General features: G+C 35.2%; 2 protein-coding genes across 3 annotated transcripts in view; one reads left to right on the top strand and one right to left on the bottom strand.

Annotated features, from left to right (window-relative positions):
- Positions 1 to 668: 668 nt before the first annotated feature.
- Positions 669 to 8284, bottom strand: LOC107704517 (cysteine protease ATG4C-like). Of its 2 annotated transcripts, none has more exons than XM_016507452.1 (11): positions 8206 to 8284; positions 7743 to 7866; positions 7525 to 7608; positions 7109 to 7342; positions 5157 to 5481; positions 4975 to 5045; positions 3778 to 3944; positions 3563 to 3641; positions 2833 to 2909; positions 2163 to 2282; positions 669 to 1834 (listed from the first exon to the last, which is right to left on the bottom strand). In XM_016507452.1, exons 2-11 carry the CDS (start codon positions 7852 to 7854, stop codon positions 1673 to 1675), a joined length of 1431 nt encoding a protein of 476 aa, XP_016362938.1. In that variant the 5' UTR covers positions 7855 to 7866; positions 8206 to 8284; the 3' UTR covers positions 669 to 1672. The 2 variants fall into 2 exon arrangements, with proteins under 2 accessions (XP_016362938.1, XP_016362939.1); XM_016507453.1 differs by having other exon boundaries at positions 8242 to 8260.
- Positions 8285 to 9816: 1532 nt separating this feature from the next.
- Positions 9817 to 16298, top strand: part of LOC107704504 (dedicator of cytokinesis protein 7-like) — a 54796-nt gene continuing 48314 nt past the window's right edge. The window contains 4 exon segments of the mRNA XM_016507438.1: positions 9817 to 9903; positions 13101 to 13203; positions 13377 to 13552; positions 14632 to 14700. Of these exon segments, the coding sequence (XP_016362924.1) occupies positions 9866 to 9903; positions 13101 to 13203; positions 13377 to 13552; positions 14632 to 14700 (386 nt within the window). The 5' untranslated portion in view covers positions 9817 to 9865.

The following is a 16298-nucleotide window of genomic DNA, read 5'->3' on the forward strand; positions in this document are numbered from 1 at the left end:
GGGCTATGAAAAGGAGTTAGCAAGTGCGAGTCCTTTTCATTTCCAGTGTTTGTTGAGGAAGATGAGTTAATAGATTGAAAATAGGTCAATAACAAATTTGCTGTACAGTAAGGAATGTAGAGGAAGAACTTTAAAGAAATCATTTAATTACAGACAAATGAGTAGAAACACTTTTTTTTTTTTTAAACATATTAGATTTATAGTACAATTCTGAAATCAGCTATTATAAAACTGAAATGTTCATTTTGCAAATGATTTTGGCAATTAAGGTATGATATTACAATACACTGTGGTGAATTACAAAACCCTTCAAATTGACAAATGGTGGAATTAATAGGTTTGCATAAACAACAGAAAACACAGTTACGCTGGTTAAATACAATATGTGAACACTGTGATAGGCTGATGATGATACACAGGGCAACTTTTTGAGCAATGTTGCTGGGCAACTTTGGTTAATGTTGCCGTCAAAGGGCAACCAGGTGAGGCACAGGGCCCACGACTGATCTAAAGTATCCAGATAGAAATTTGTTACCCATTCTCAGTGGGAAAGTGCCCAAGCAACACTGCTCAAAAAAAGTTGTCCCATGTATCATCAGCCTTAGAGCAAGTGTTACAGGTCTGTTCAATGCAGAGCACTTTGGGTTCATAGGTGTTTCTAACAAAAAAGAAAGTTAATCACAACAATTAATATGGTGGTACAATATCATCATGTTGACAATTTTGTTAAAATTATATATCACTAAGAAAAAAACCTGAAGTTATATAAATATAAAATATAAATATAAAAATAAATTACTCCTTGATTCATACTTGTTTATGTTTTCTATTACACCTTTAAAAATAACACGCTGAGCTACCAAGGCAGGACTGATCCTTTCACATATCGGCATTATACCAATATATTTGTTGTTAACATTACTGTACTTAATCTTATATTAAGCACAGGTTCTGTGTATATTAATGTGCTATGGGTTTAATACTCCTTAAAACGCTGGTGGCAGAAAGGGCTTTTTAAATATCATTTAAGAGTTATTTAGGCTCTGTATTTAGATATATGTGATACAGTGTTTTCTACTCACTTGTGAAGGCACATTATCCTTCCATTTAACATAACATAAAACATGTCACCATAAAACGTACATTCTGTGAAGCTAAATCACTACATCATGTATACATTTCCAAAAGTAGACTATATAGGTGTTTTGATTCAGTTTTAAGAAAAAATTAACTACATGTACCCAGAGAAAAGAAACATGATTCCATGAGAATTTTTCTTGTTTAAAAAAAAATACATGTATTGACTACACATGTCCATTGGATTTATACGAGCACACTGAAATGCTTGCAGGTTTAGCATGTAAATATAATTGAAATCAAATTGAATGTGGATGGTGGTCAGGACCATATGCATGAAGCAATCTCTGTATCAAACTTTGCTTTCATGCACAAACAGATAGAGGTGTTAATATAATTGATTCTGTGAAACGGCCAACTCTGTGAAGCTAATGCATGCACTGCTTGCGGTCTTTTTTTAAAATGGGCTTTTTCTGAAATGACATGAGGACAGTGTAGCACAGGGTCATATAGTTTAGACCCACAGTGTAAATACAGACTGATCCAGTCCTGATTTGTGGTGTATCACTTGGTTTTGGGTTACTGGCTTGAAGAGTCAGAGCAGCACAAAGTCTCCCGATGTTGTCCCTGCTTTCCTTGTGTCCCTGATGAAAGGCCATTCTCGCTGTTCTACAGCAACCGAAAGTTCATAATCCTTCCCGTGTCCCTTCATAAAAGTGAATGCAGGGTACTTCTCTTTTGATGAAGGCTGCAATATCTGTCACATTAACAAACACAGTTAATCAACCTTTAGATTTTTTAATTAAAAGGTAGATATGGCAGATTCTCACTTATAATACAGAAGGACAAAACTATACAACATTTTCCCCTCACAGTAGTCTATGCTGGACACAGTGACAGTTCGACAGTTTCCAATTACGTAGTTAAATGCTGCCACCTGCTGACAGACACTTAAATAACAACCTTTTTCCAGCTTACAAAGCCAATATTTTCCTGTTAGGTTTTTTTTTTTAATGTTAACATGCCATTTTCATCAAAACAATATGAAACAACATTTCTGAAAGATTTTTGAAAGATTTACCCACCTTTGACAGCTCGTTGCTAATTCTTTCATAGTGTTCAACATTTTTTGAGTAGAATCCAATCGTACAGCTTGGGTCCATTTTACTGAAAGGCATTTTCTTTGGTGATGGGCAATGAAAAGACTAAAGAAGAAAAAATCCTTTAAAATTAGTCAAAATAAGCCATTTATTTATCTGTTTATGAAATCACAGTGATCCAAATGCACAACTAAAGTATTAGACATTTTTGTCCATAATGTCTACAACGTAACGTATGTTAAACTGTTCAGCCCAGTTCTGTTCCAAATGAGCGATGCGTGTTCACGCGAAACAACCAGATTGCAGAAATGAAAGATAGTCCTTTTTGACACATTTTTTGACAAATGTTAAATTCTGCCTGAGATCTGAAAGGCTTAGACAGCTGAGCTAAAAGTATGGCCCAATATTTCTGTCTTTCGCCAGGCCACTTTCTACAGCACACAAAAGCGTAAAAATAAGTTACGATGCTGAAATATAAAATCGTTGGAGCTATATAAAATATGTCGGAGCTAATACAAAGTACAGAACAATGTGTAAATCTCTTGTGTTCGGTAATTGAGTGTGGAGGTCTACTTTCAGATTCATACCCTTAAGTACAGAAACTATTAAATTCACATCACTGTGCGGCGGTCAGCTTTTTGTAATTCCACATTACCTGCAGAGGGAAATCGCTTGTGCTGACATGCACAAAAGACTGACAGTAATGAGGATCCATGTAAATCAAGCTGTCATCTGCAAGGACAAAACAAAAGACAAGTTATTCAAAAAACACAGTGATTATTATAATGCATATCCTTGCCCAATTTCTAGCAGAGCAGCTCAAAGTCACCCACCTCCGCTGGGCTTCAAACAATCAAACGTGAGAATTTGCTTTGGTCTTTCCTAAACTCGGATGGATTAAACGCTGCGTAATTGAATATGGTTGTACAAGCACATTCTTTATGCCGCAAAGCGGGCTGTCATTTAATTTTGGTGTAGAGAAATTACTTTTACAAACACGCAATTATATTAGATCATTTGCATATGATGAATGCAGACGGCAGGCTGAACCTGGCAGGGAGACTGTACTGCTTGTCATTTAGACATCATCACGGCGTGGATTTCAAATTGCTAAAATGTAAATGGGTAAATATTGACTACCTACATGTACAACTGAAGGTTTCCACTGGCTACTCAAGGTGATGGAGAGTGGGCTACTCTGGGTAGCTCTGAAATCTATGCAAGCTGCTTATGGAAATGGAAAAAGCCCACTATTTCAGATACCCTCGCATGATGAATGGTGTAGCATTTCTGATGGGTTTGGGAAAAATAAAATAAGCTACTATGATGGCGCTGGCCTTCTCTTTGCATGCATTCATTTACTTAGCCTCTTATGAAAGACTAACCTTGAAATCCAACAAAATAGTAGGCCTGTTTAGGCTTTCCGCCAATGATGCCGATACAGTACTCTAAGCTTAATATGCTCTAGGGAAAAGAGAAAGGGAGTCGTTAAGATCACAGTATTGAAGTCGATAGCCACATCTTTAATAAAGATTTGTTCTCTTTGTCATTGTATAATCTACTTTGTAGTTGTACAAAAGGGTGGTTTCCAAAGCCTCACCTTGACAAAGCTCAAGAATTCTGGGTTGATTTTCTCTCCACCGAGTCTCACAGGAATGAGGATGATGACAGCTCTACTATCAGGGGCAGCTCCAGAATTGAGTCCCTGAGGATCACTGTGGTTGCCCGTCCGCCCTGAATGGCTATTGATAACATCAGCACTGTACACTGAAGACAATCAATAACACAGAGGTCAGAAACGGGTCCTTTGTCTGTCCCTCTCTCTGGTGAGTGGGACAAATATAGCCATTACGAAATTTTATTTTACTTGTGTCAATACATGATTCATCTATAATTGTATGATGTTTGTAAGTTATCTTATATTATGTAATATTACATTTGGGTGTGTTTGTTCATATTGGGATTAAAAAAACTTTTATATATACTTTCATTCAAAAGTTTAGGGTAGGTAAGATTTTTTTTTTAAATGTTTTTGTAAGAAATATCTTATGGTTTATTTGATTAAAAATATAATAAAAATGGTCATATTGTCACATCGTATATTTTAATATATTTTCAAATGTAATTTACATTAATACATTAAAATCTAATTTATTCCTGTGATGACAAAGCTGAATTTCAGCAGCCATAAATACACACTTCAGTGCCACATGATCCTTCAGAAATCATTCCAAAATATTCATTTGGTGTACAAGAATCCTTTTATTTTATTTTATTTTACAGTTGAAAATGGTTGTGCTGCTCAATAATTTTTGTGAAAACCATGATACATTTTTTTCAAGACTTAAGGATAAATCAATAAATCATGAAGTTCAAAAGAACAGCATTTATTAAAAAAAATAAAATAAAAAAAAATTTTATATATATATATACACACACACACATACTGCCGTTCAAAAGTTTGGGATCAGAATGATTTTTAATGTTTTTTACTTCCTTGACACTCCTCCATAGACATACATTTTTTTAAATAAACAATACATATTGTCCAAAATGACGCTTAATGTAATTTTTTATGAAACTTATTAAATATACATTTTGGTTTCAGATTTGTTGACCAAATCTAACAATCATATATAAAGATGATTTATACTGTATATAGAATCTCTAAAGAAGCACAAAATTGCTTTCAAATACAAATTAGTTTGAATTTTAGTAAATTTTGGAAGTATTCTGTTATCATATTTGCCCTTCTATTGTTGTTCTGTGAAAGATTTTAGATTTAGATTTTCCATACCAGTGCAGTCCTGTGCTACATAAACGCTTATCCCTTTCAGCATCGCATCTACTGCTTCATCAACAGCTTTTCTGAAGGAAAGAGAAGAGTGACAGGGTAAGAGAGATATTTGACAATCATCATAATGAGAAATGGGTAACATAAAGGACTTAAAAAATTAAATCAAATAATGCACTTTTTACCGGAGTATGTGTGCCACAACTGCTGGGCCGTACCAATCTCCTGCCCGTTTTCCAGATGTCATTCCTAGCTGCACTAGTCTGTGGATGCCCAGCTGGGCTGAGGGTGCGTCCCCAAACCAGGACACAATGGTGCGGTGATATGCCTCTTGCAGGTATGAGTCAGCCTCCTCAGCCCCTCCTTGAGCAGCACACATAGGCTGGGTGACCTGCGCTCTTTCCCCCTGAATGGAGGCCTCTAATGTGGCCACCAGTCTTCGTGCTGCACTGCTGGTCCATGTCTCTGTATCCAGGGGCTCCAAGGTCAGTGCTTCTGACCAGGTCCAGTCTGGTGATAGAGAATTTTTTAAAAAGTGTATTTAAAGGATCATGTGACTTTGAAGACTGGATAAATGGCTGCTGAAAATTCAGCTCTGCCATCACATGAATAAATTATATTTTAAAATGAAAAGAGTTATTTTCAATTCTAATAATACTTCATATTACTGTTTTTAATATATTCTTCGTCAAATAAATGGAGCCATGGTCAGCATAATTCGTGTCTTTAAAAAACATCATTAACATCAATTATTCCAAACTTTTGACCAGTAGTGTAATTATATTCTTTATTTTGATAATTACCTCATAAATGATATCTATTAAGAAACAATGCAGTAAGGAACAATGGAGCAGAAGTCTTTCAGAAGTCCTAAAAGTCTGTCCTAGATTTTTGAGTGACGGACATATTTAAATTTGACTTTTAAATAGACAGTGGGGCTTGTGCTTTAAGAACAAAAGTCCAATTACGATACTCCGCTTAGTCAGTATTTCACTTTTATTACATTTAATCCTCACAAACAGAGTGGGTGTCTGAAATGGTGTAAGTACAAGTGCTGAGGGTCATAAAGGTGCCGGACCTGGCTGTGGAGCCATAAGGCAATGACCTTGCTACTTGTCAAAGCCTGTAATTGGCTAATAAGTATATTTTATTAGCCATTAGCCTCTTTATAGACAGATATTTCTATAATGACATATTTCATTATAGACGTGGGCTCTGGATGACGCTTCAGTGTTGTTTTTTGAATGAAGGTATTAAACTGGCAAATGTCGTGGCCTGTTCACCATATTACACAAAACTGCCCTTCGTCAATCATATGAGAACTCATTCATTAGAGAGTGACAACCTCTGACACCGAAATACCCAACCTCTGAAATGAAAAATTAATACAGAATTTCAATTTGCAAATGAGGAGATGAAAACTTCAGCTTCTTAGATTTAAGCAACACACACCTCAGAACTGTTTTTGCAGCTCTCACATGGACTGTTATCATATGAAAACTGTTATATCATTTTTTTTAAATCTACTGTTTAAAAAAATTGTTCACCCAAAAATGAAAATGTGAAAAATGAAGTAATCCACATGACTCTAGTCCATCAAATCCAACACCTTGTTAGGCAAAAAGCTGTGTGTTTGTACCAATAATAAATTCATCATTAAGACATTTTAACTAAAATTTGAGTCCTCTATCCATAATATTGCTTTCTCCAGTAAAAAAAGTAGTTTCGTCTGAATTAGAAGAGAAGTATATGCACAGATGGTTTACAAGCGAACAGTTCTAAACAAATATTTTGGTGAGAAGAAAACACAGGATGGACTTGTTCACTGAAAGAAACGTTATTAAGAACTCTAAATGTCGTAATGATGGATGTTTCTTACAAACACTCAGCTTTTCACTTAACAAGATGTTAATAATGGACTGGAATCATGCTTTTATCAGTTGTTTGGACTCTTTCTGACAGCACCTATTCTCTGGTGAGCAAGTAACGTAATGCTAAAATTCTCCAAATCTGTTCTAATGATGGAACTAACTCATCTATGTTTTGGATGGCCTGAGGATGAATACATTTTCAATACAATTAAACTGTTAATGTCACATAGAAATACATACATTATACACATATGACCCGATCTCACCTCTACCCAAGATGTGAAGCAAGAGAGCCTGGGCCAATATCATCTGCCCTGCCCGGAGTGTACAACCCCATCCACAGTCTGAAGTGATGGTGGAGCCAGGAAGAGCAGGAAACTCTTCTCGATAGGTCAGCCAAACTCGTGAGGTGAAGTCCTTGCGAAATCCATCAACATTACCTGTTACAATATCGTCATCTAATGCCTCAGCAGTACAACTCTCAGTAGGGCTTTCATCATCTGAGGACAACGGTTAGCATAAACATTCCATTATACACCTAGAATATTGGTGGGTGAATTTTATTTTAAAATGCCAGATATATTAAATATGAAATACAATTTTAAAATATACAAATACAACTTTGTGAAACGATTTGACAGATTATCAAATCGGTTTAAATGTTCTGTGTAAATCATCTTACCCACAGCCTTGAAGTGGTAGCATTTGCCCAACAAGAAAACAGGAGAATTACGGCTGAAGGCAGTTTTTGACTTAAGAGCCCAACCTTGAAGGGTTAAAAACATTTCATGATTAGTCACGTGTGCAGGTATGTCAATTTTGTGACGTGAAAGACTGTCAGATGAACGGAAAATGAACATCTTAACATCCTAGTGACATGTAAGATCTCTCGTTACATACTATATTTCACATTGTGCCATGCTGACATAAACTTGGACTTCAGGTTCTCCACCTCGTCGGTCCCTTTAGTCTCCATTTTATCAGCCACGGAGCAGAACCCATCACAGCACATACGATGGAGTTTCTGTGAAAAGTTTTCAGTACGGCCAAAACAAGTTAACTTACATCGTAATTGGAAACATGTCATTGATTTTACTTTCTCTAATGCTTAGATGACATTTCCACCACAAGCATATAGCATGCGATAACGTTGCATATGAAATGATCATCAAATCACTGGCCAGAATACGAATTTATTAACATAAATGCATCTCAAGATACTGGCTGACTAACTTAGCATGCTAATTAATCAGTAAGATAGTTCAGTTTACAAAACTGCCTACAATAAGCGTAAATGCAAACAAGTGGCGAATGCTTTGTAAAATAAGCAATTAAATAATTAAATATACACTTTAAAACATACCTGCTCACATGTATTGTTCACTGTGCATCTACTCACTTCTGTTTACATTTTGAGGAAGCATCCATCTCGTTCGGTCTCGCGGTATTTCAGATATTCTCCCGTCTGGCGCTGTCACGATAGGGATAGCACGTCTGACTCATTTCCACTAAACGGTTCTTTTGAGCTATTCGTTCCAAAGAACTGTTTAAAAAAAAAAAATATATTTATATATATTTTTTTTTTTTAAACAGTTCTTTGGAACGAATAGCTCAAAAGAACTGTTTAAAAAAAAAAAATATATTTATATATATTTTTTTTTTTTAAACAGTTCTTTGGAACGAATAGCTCAAAAGAACTGTTTAAAAAAAAAAAATATATTTATATATATTTTTTTTTTTTAAACAGTTCTTTGGAACGAATAGCTCAAAAGAACTGTTTAAAAAAAAAAAATATATTTATATATATTTTTTTTTTTTAAACAGTTCTTTGGAACGAATAGCTCAAAAGAACTGTTTAAAAAAAAAAAATATATTTATATATATTTTTTTTTTTTAAACAGTTCTTTGGAACGAATAGCTCAAAAGAACTGTTTAAAAAAAAAAAATATATTTATATATATTTTTTTTTTTTAAACAGTTCTTTGGAACGAATAGCTCAAAAGAACTGTTTAAAAAAAAAAAATATATTTATATATATTTTTTTTTTTTAAACAGTTCTTTGGAACGAATAGCTCAAAAGAACTGTTTAAAAAAAAAAAATATATTTATATATATTTTTTTTTTTTAAACAGTTCTTTGGAACGAATAGCTCAAAAGAACTGTTTAAAAAAAAAAAAAATATATATATATATATATATAGTGGTTAACGTTATGTGGTTACTTTTAAAATCAATTGCATCTCTCGGCTGGAAAGTTTTTTTTTATGTTATAATAAAATAACATATTTCTTAAGAGCAACTTTGAATATTGATAAAACTGTCATTCATTCAAGTAGCAAGAAATAATATTGATAGTGTGTTTTATTTGTAAGACGTTTGTTATTTGTCTTTTATGAGTTTGATACACTGATCAGTGGTTTGACATTGTTTTTTGAACCGGTTTTGTGACATTTATTCATTACTTAAGGTTTTCTGCACTTTATAAGTATATTTTGTTTTTTTACGAAGTATCATTATATTATTCATGATCAGAAGAGTCCAAATTAAACAACCACTATTACAAACCACGATGTGTTTATACACCAATAAAGCTGTCATTGTCTACAGATTACAGGACTGGTGGAAGTGGTAACGGATGCATTTAACACTTTTCGCTACACAGATAGCTTCCTGTAAAAGAGCCCTCTATTGTACGCACAGGATATGAATCACTGGGAAGACTCCTCCAACCCACGATCCCAAAAGACTGAAAGATGGTGTGCGTTTATTTTTCCGGCTTTATGGTACGTTCTTGTGCGTCTGCAGCGCGTTATTTTCCCCAGCCGTATTCCGACAAGTCCCGCCCCCGATTTGCTCTCTGTTTATTATGGTTACTACGGCTTTATGAGTGACTTCTCAACTGTCCAATCACAGACTTACTTTAGGCGTCAGGAGGCGGGGCTTGTGGAAATACTGGTGCGGGTGGGGAAGGAATATCGCGGCTGGAGCGCTGGAGTTACTCTCGAGCACTCAGCGGCTACAGTCATGGCTGAGCGCCGCGCCTTTGCCCAGAAAATCAGCAGGTAAGTATATCTAACGCACCTCCATGCTATTGCGTTTAAATATATTCTCCCAGCGCCCTGCGACCATTCTTTGTCTGCTGTCTGATGCAGCTGGCGAGCGTGCCAGTCTTTCCCAAATAAGGCCTAGGCGTTGAGTTAGCTGGAGCAGACGCTGAGTTTATAAGGCTGTCTCAAATCCTAGAGAGCTGCCTACCCAGACTACACGTTTGGGTCGAATAGGCGCGTTTGGAATGCCGTCTAGGTAAGTACCTTACTAGGTTTTGGAACACATCCATAGAGATGCCCGAGTGACCCAGCCTAAGCTGCAAGACAGCAGTATGACGCCTTTGTGCTTCTGTGCATTAAAATCAGTCTTTATCCATGGGTCTATAATCCATAAATGCGCCTTTTGTTAAATCCATCTAGGGATTTAACGATGCAGACGAGGGGGAATCAATGAAATGCAGGGTTTAGGGTTTGTGAGACGATGGCTTGACATACTGACACATCGGGTTGATCATGAGATGTTATACTGTCAGTATGCAAGCATATGGTATATATTAGTGTAGTAGTCAATATACAGTCATATAGTATATGTTTAGTGCACAACGGCTTTGATTACAAGAAGATGATGTTAAACTCTAAAGTAAATAACGAGACTGGAAAATAAATGTAAACAATGACTTTAAGCCTGGAGATCATGAATAATAATTATGCATAATAATTTCTGGTGTATTATAGAGAACACCATCAACTGACAAGGGTTCAGGTTTTCTTGCATGATATTGATGGTTTGCATTGCTGTTGTAGTCATGCAGCTATTATAAAGCCTTTAAGACCATTTCAGACTGAGATCCAGAATGACCTGTAATACAGTGTATGATTAAATTTCAAGCAGATACTTTTCCCTGTAATGACACTGTGATTAATGTTTAGATCTGTTCAGATTTTGGCTAGTGGCCCACAATTTGTGGAGCCGGGGCCCTAGGTTATCATAATAGACTATAATTAAGTCTCATCATTGGCTCAAAAACATCTCTTTTCTGTCGAGATTTCCTTTGTGATGTTAAGTTAGAGATTAGACCGTTTATGGATTTAAAAAAGGAAGTGACCTTTTAGGCTCTCTGGTGGTTTCCACAGTCTTGGCATTTCCCAGATGCTTGAAAATGCTGCCGTCTTGTCAGTGACGTGTAATAGGATGATTAGATCAGTTCAGTATAGACTTTGTGGCACCTGGGGCCTTGATTCCAATCGTTACTTGTTAGTTATCCAAAAAAAAAATGTTTATTGATATGATCAAAGAAAATAGCTATGTGTTTTGTTTTATTAATAAGACAGTATACAGTAGGTGTTACCCATAATATAGAATGCAAAAAGCCCATGTCTATCTAATTTTATTTTACACTGTCAAAGCAAAACCAAAAGCTCTAAAAATCTTGAAGTTCCCCACTTTTTATTGAATGAATTGCTAATTAGATATTCAGATGAAATTTGAAGCTTCTCTGGAAAGTCACAGAAGCTGTTTCTCATGGCTCTGTTTACTTAAGTGCAAGAAGTTTTCAGAGATGTGTGAAATATGCACTGAAAGTCATAGTGTTAGCCGGTGCCTTGGTAAACAACACATCCGCGTGGGCTAATTATCTGTTCTCTCTTCAGGAATGTCCAGCCTAAATAAAGGTCCCTCCAGAACCAACAAGAGCACAGGGGGCAGATTTTTGTTTCAGTGTACTGTACATCATTCTACATGTGTTAGAAGAGATATTGACCTGTGCACTATACTACAACAAAGATATTCTGATAATACTGTAAATTTGGTATAGACCAGACACATTGCTTTTATTTAAACCTTGATGGTATTTTTATTTTTATTTTTTTGCTTGTACTTTACAGGCCTGTAATTCAGTCTGTGAAAACTGAATAATAATAAGTTACAATCTTATGTTATTACTCTATAGTAATGAAACTTTGTCAACCTAACCTGTTGGGGGGGCTTAGGTGTATTTTGGTGTGAACTTGCAGAGTCTAGTCTCCATTACAAGATTTGCTAGTATGTGTTTGTATGTTTCTTTTTAACTATTCCTGCTAGATTTCAAGTGTGATTTGCGCATGGTCATTTCAATTTATATTTAGGATTAAAACTGCTGAATGAATGAAAAATATAGAAAATAGTGGGCACATTTTTCCAGTGCATTATTTTTGTGAGTCACAGATTAGTATTAGTTTGATGTGTCCCAGATTGTTGTTATTTACAAAAGCCTGGGCCAAGAAAAAGATCACAAGACTTTGGCTATATTTGGCATAGCATACTACTTGTACCATTTTAGCAGTAAGCAGTTTGTATACTGTATAGTGTATACGATATGATTGGAGTTTTCTGTATGCTTGGAGTACCTGGATGTGTACTGCTGTACTGTACTGTTATCAAGCCATTTTCAGTGGGATGAAAAATCTGGAAATAATACAAACAATCAAGTCTTTCTTGACTGATTTGTTGGCTCATGTTTGTGAATATTTTTACATACAAAGTATGCAAAATAACCATATTTATTTTCTACATGATGATTCAGTGGCACTGAATTAAACATGATGCAATATAGTGACGTCATGTGACAACAATGTTATATGCATCCATGTTGTCATTGCACACAGCTGTATACCATTCAACAGTTTGGGGTTGGTATGATTTTGTTCGTAATGTTTTTGAAAGGTAGCATATATTTGATTAAAAATACAGTAAAAAGACAAAAAGTTTGTTTTCTATTTTAATATATTTTAAACTGTAATTTGGCAGAATTTGCAGCAGTTATTACTCCAGTCCTCAGTGTCACATGATCCTCAATTCTAATATGCTGATATGGTGCTCAAGAAACATTTTTTCTTAATATCAATGTTGAAAACACTTGTGCTGCTTAATATAATTTTTTTTGAAAACTGTGATTATTTTTTTTTAGGATTCTTTGACGACAAGTTTAAAAGAACAGTATTTATCTGAAATAAAAATGTTGTAATGTGATATAATGTCTTTACAGTTACTTTTGACCAATGTAATGCATCCTTGTTGAGCGAAAGTATTCAAAAAAAAGTAGTGATCTCAAACATTTGAACATTAGTGTTTATAGTAATTGAGTATTTCATTCATTGAGTGAGATGGCAGTCAGGTCATGGGATTCTTATCTGTTTTCTATTATAATGCCGTTCTATGCTGTCTTGTTCTCCAGGACTGTAGCGGCTGAGGTCAGGAAGCAGATTGCTGGTCAGTACGGAGGCTCACCTCAACTTCTCAAAAACCTCAGTGTGGGTGGGAATGCAACTAGCAATGCTGTAAGTACTACATTTCAAAGAGAATATACTTTTCTATCTTAAATCTGAGAGACTGTCTGACACTTCAAAGAGTATTTACCACTATCCCTTCATCATGATACGGACTTTCTTTGAAGATAGCGGCAACAGTTCTCACATTCTCTTTCTGTTCCCCTTTGGATTTCTCCCTACAGATTCCTCTGACAGAGGCTGTAGAGCCAGTGGATTTTGAAGAGTATTTGATCACGCACCCTCCCCTTATAGAGTCAGGACCTCTGAGAGATCTGATCGAGTTTCCTCCAGATGACATTGAAGTGCTTTACACGCCAAGAGAGTGCCGAACTCTTGGCCAGGATGTGCCTGAGGAGGGGTGAGTGTGTTCAGGGTGGATTGTTTCGAAGAACTGAGGCATACATTAGTATGTCTCTGCAAACCAGCATGTACATAGTTCAAGAGATATTATTGAACAAAATTAAATCAGATTGACCGTGTGAACAGTTTTAAAATCTATGCTGTGATTATCTCAATAGTCATATAGGTCTAAAAGCCTTTTTTAAAAAATTTTTTTTTTATACTTATAAATGAATTTGTATATATTGTTTGCACATAAATAGTAGTATCACATTTGTGACCCTGGACCACAAAACCAGTCTTAAGTCGCTGGGGTATATTTGTAGCAATAGCCAAAAATACATTGTATGGGTCAAAATTATAGATTTTTTTTTTATGCCAAAAATCATTAGGATATTAAGTAAAGATCATGTTCCATGAAGATATTTTGTAAATTTTTAAATCAGATTGTCCGTGTGAACAGTTTTAAAATCTATGCTGTGATTATCTCAATAGTCATATAGGTCTAAAAGCCTTTTTTTTTAATTTTTTTTTTTATACTTATAAATGAATTTGTATATATTGTTTGCACATAAATAGTAGTATCACATTTGTGACCCTGGACCACAAAACCAGTCTTAAGTCGCTGGGGTATATTTGTAGCAATAGCCAAAAATACATTGTATGGGTCAAAATTATAGATTTTTTTTTTATGCCAAAAATCATTAGGATATTAAGTAAAGATCATGTTCCATGAAGATATTTTGTAAATTTCCTACCGTAAATATATCAAAACTTAAATTTTTGATTAGTAATATGCATTGCTAAGAACTTCATTTGGACAACTTTAAAGGCAATTTTCTCATTATTTTGATTTTTTTGCACCCTCAGATTCCAGATTTTCAAATAGGTATATCTCGGCCAAATATGGTCCCATCATAACAAACCATACATCAATGGAAATTATTTATTCAGCTTTCAGATGATGTATAAATCTCAATTTTGAAAAACTGACACTTAAGACTGGTTTTGTGGTCCAGGGTCACATTTATTCTTATGGTACGCAGGCATACTGCTTTAACATATTTTACTTGTTCCTCCTCTTAAATAATTTTCCAGTGAGAATGATTCACACGTTAGAGACTGCACCCGGTCTTACACTGAGGACTGGGCCATCGTTAACCGCAAGTATGATGCTTCACGACATCTGTTCTCTCTTTAGACTTCATACAGCCTTTTTCTCCTGATACATGGGATTCTGATGCATGGTTTTAAATATGGAAAATGTGTTAAGTGGAGCTGAAAGTGTTACGTTCTTAGTACCTCTTTGTGATTAACGGATGTTCCAATCCTGTGGAAGTATCTGCAACAGTGTCTGTGGATTTCTGCAGGCACAAATTTTGTGTGGGCCTGCTCATAAATGACAAAGAGGAATTCAAGTGCATTTTGCCTACAGTCTTTCTTCAACATACTGCTTTTATGATACTTTTCACTGGGGCTTTTAACTCAAGCAGCTTCCTAGATATTTATAGGGCCTTCATAAGTTACTGTGAATAAGTTACCTTGGTGATTCTTAACTGATAAGCCCAAACTCTTATCTTGACCGAGTTCATATAATGGTTGTCACTGTGACCATGTATAATAATCCAAACATATACTGATTATTTTTACCCAGTCATTGAGAGAAAAGCAAATGGAAGGGAAGTAATTACTGTCATTAAGGTTGAAAGTTTAGCTTAAGCCTGCAAACTTTCACATATAATTATGTGAACTGAATGTGTGTAATTTTATCCATCAGTGACAAAGCACCACTGAACTGAATTTTAACACTACTATGTAAAATACTCATTACATAATTATTTATAATAATAATTTGGCGATGATTAAACAAAAGTCTCTTAATTCCCAAAAAATTTTTAAATGTTTTTCTTTTTTAAATGTCTAATTATGTCATAAAAATACTTTCCATGTAGGCTTGCTGTGATAGACGGTGTTTTCAGTTACGTCATTTGCCTACCGCGGCACCGCCCCCCACCGTCGTTTTGATTTTTTTATAGTAACAAAAATCATTTAGCCTAGTTCAGTTAGAGGACAGATACTTTTAAAAACTAAACGCTCAATGCAGCGTGCCGAACCGTGCGCGAACGACAGTGCACCACGGACGGGAGTCAGATTTTATTTATCACGTGAGGAGAGTGAGTCGAGCTGACTGACAAGAGTGAGGTGAGAAAGACAAGACGATGGCAGAAGATTGTTTAGAAAGGAAATGCAAAGGCGCCTGTTTGGCAATATTTTAGATTTTGAAAAGCCTATTGACTGGAAGTTTTTTTTAAACATTCGTTTCTTATTTATTTGGTTCCACAGTGTTTGCCGATTACTTTATTTAAACTTTGTGTATTTTATTTATTTTATTTTAAATCAAGGTGTATATGCCTTGCCTCCAAGCTTTCTTATTCGTTTTGCTAATAAACGTTCTATGTTTCTTATTTATTTGGTTCCACAATATTTGCTGATTTTCAGTTTTATATACCTATTTCAACTTTGTGTGGCCTAAATAATTTGTTATTTTATTAGGCATAGGCCTATATGGTGTCTTTTTATTCGTTTTGTTAATAAAAGTTCTGAGTTTGACGTTGCTGTTGCTTGAATTGAATCAACGCTGAATTGCCCCTAATTTGAAAGTGAAAGTAAAACGTGCACGGTGCTTTTTCAAGCTATTTGAAAGCCAAGAAATCCGAGGAAAAGAGGGAAAACTCAAACGAACAATTGCTTGATGCCGAATTGCG

Source organism: Sinocyclocheilus anshuiensis, unplaced genomic scaffold (genome assembly GCF_001515605.1).
Source record: "Sinocyclocheilus anshuiensis isolate Anshui unplaced genomic scaffold, SAMN03320099.WGS_v1.1 scaffold1538, whole genome shotgun sequence".
Classification (NCBI taxonomy): domain Eukaryota; kingdom Metazoa; phylum Chordata; class Actinopteri; order Cypriniformes; family Cyprinidae; genus Sinocyclocheilus; species Sinocyclocheilus anshuiensis.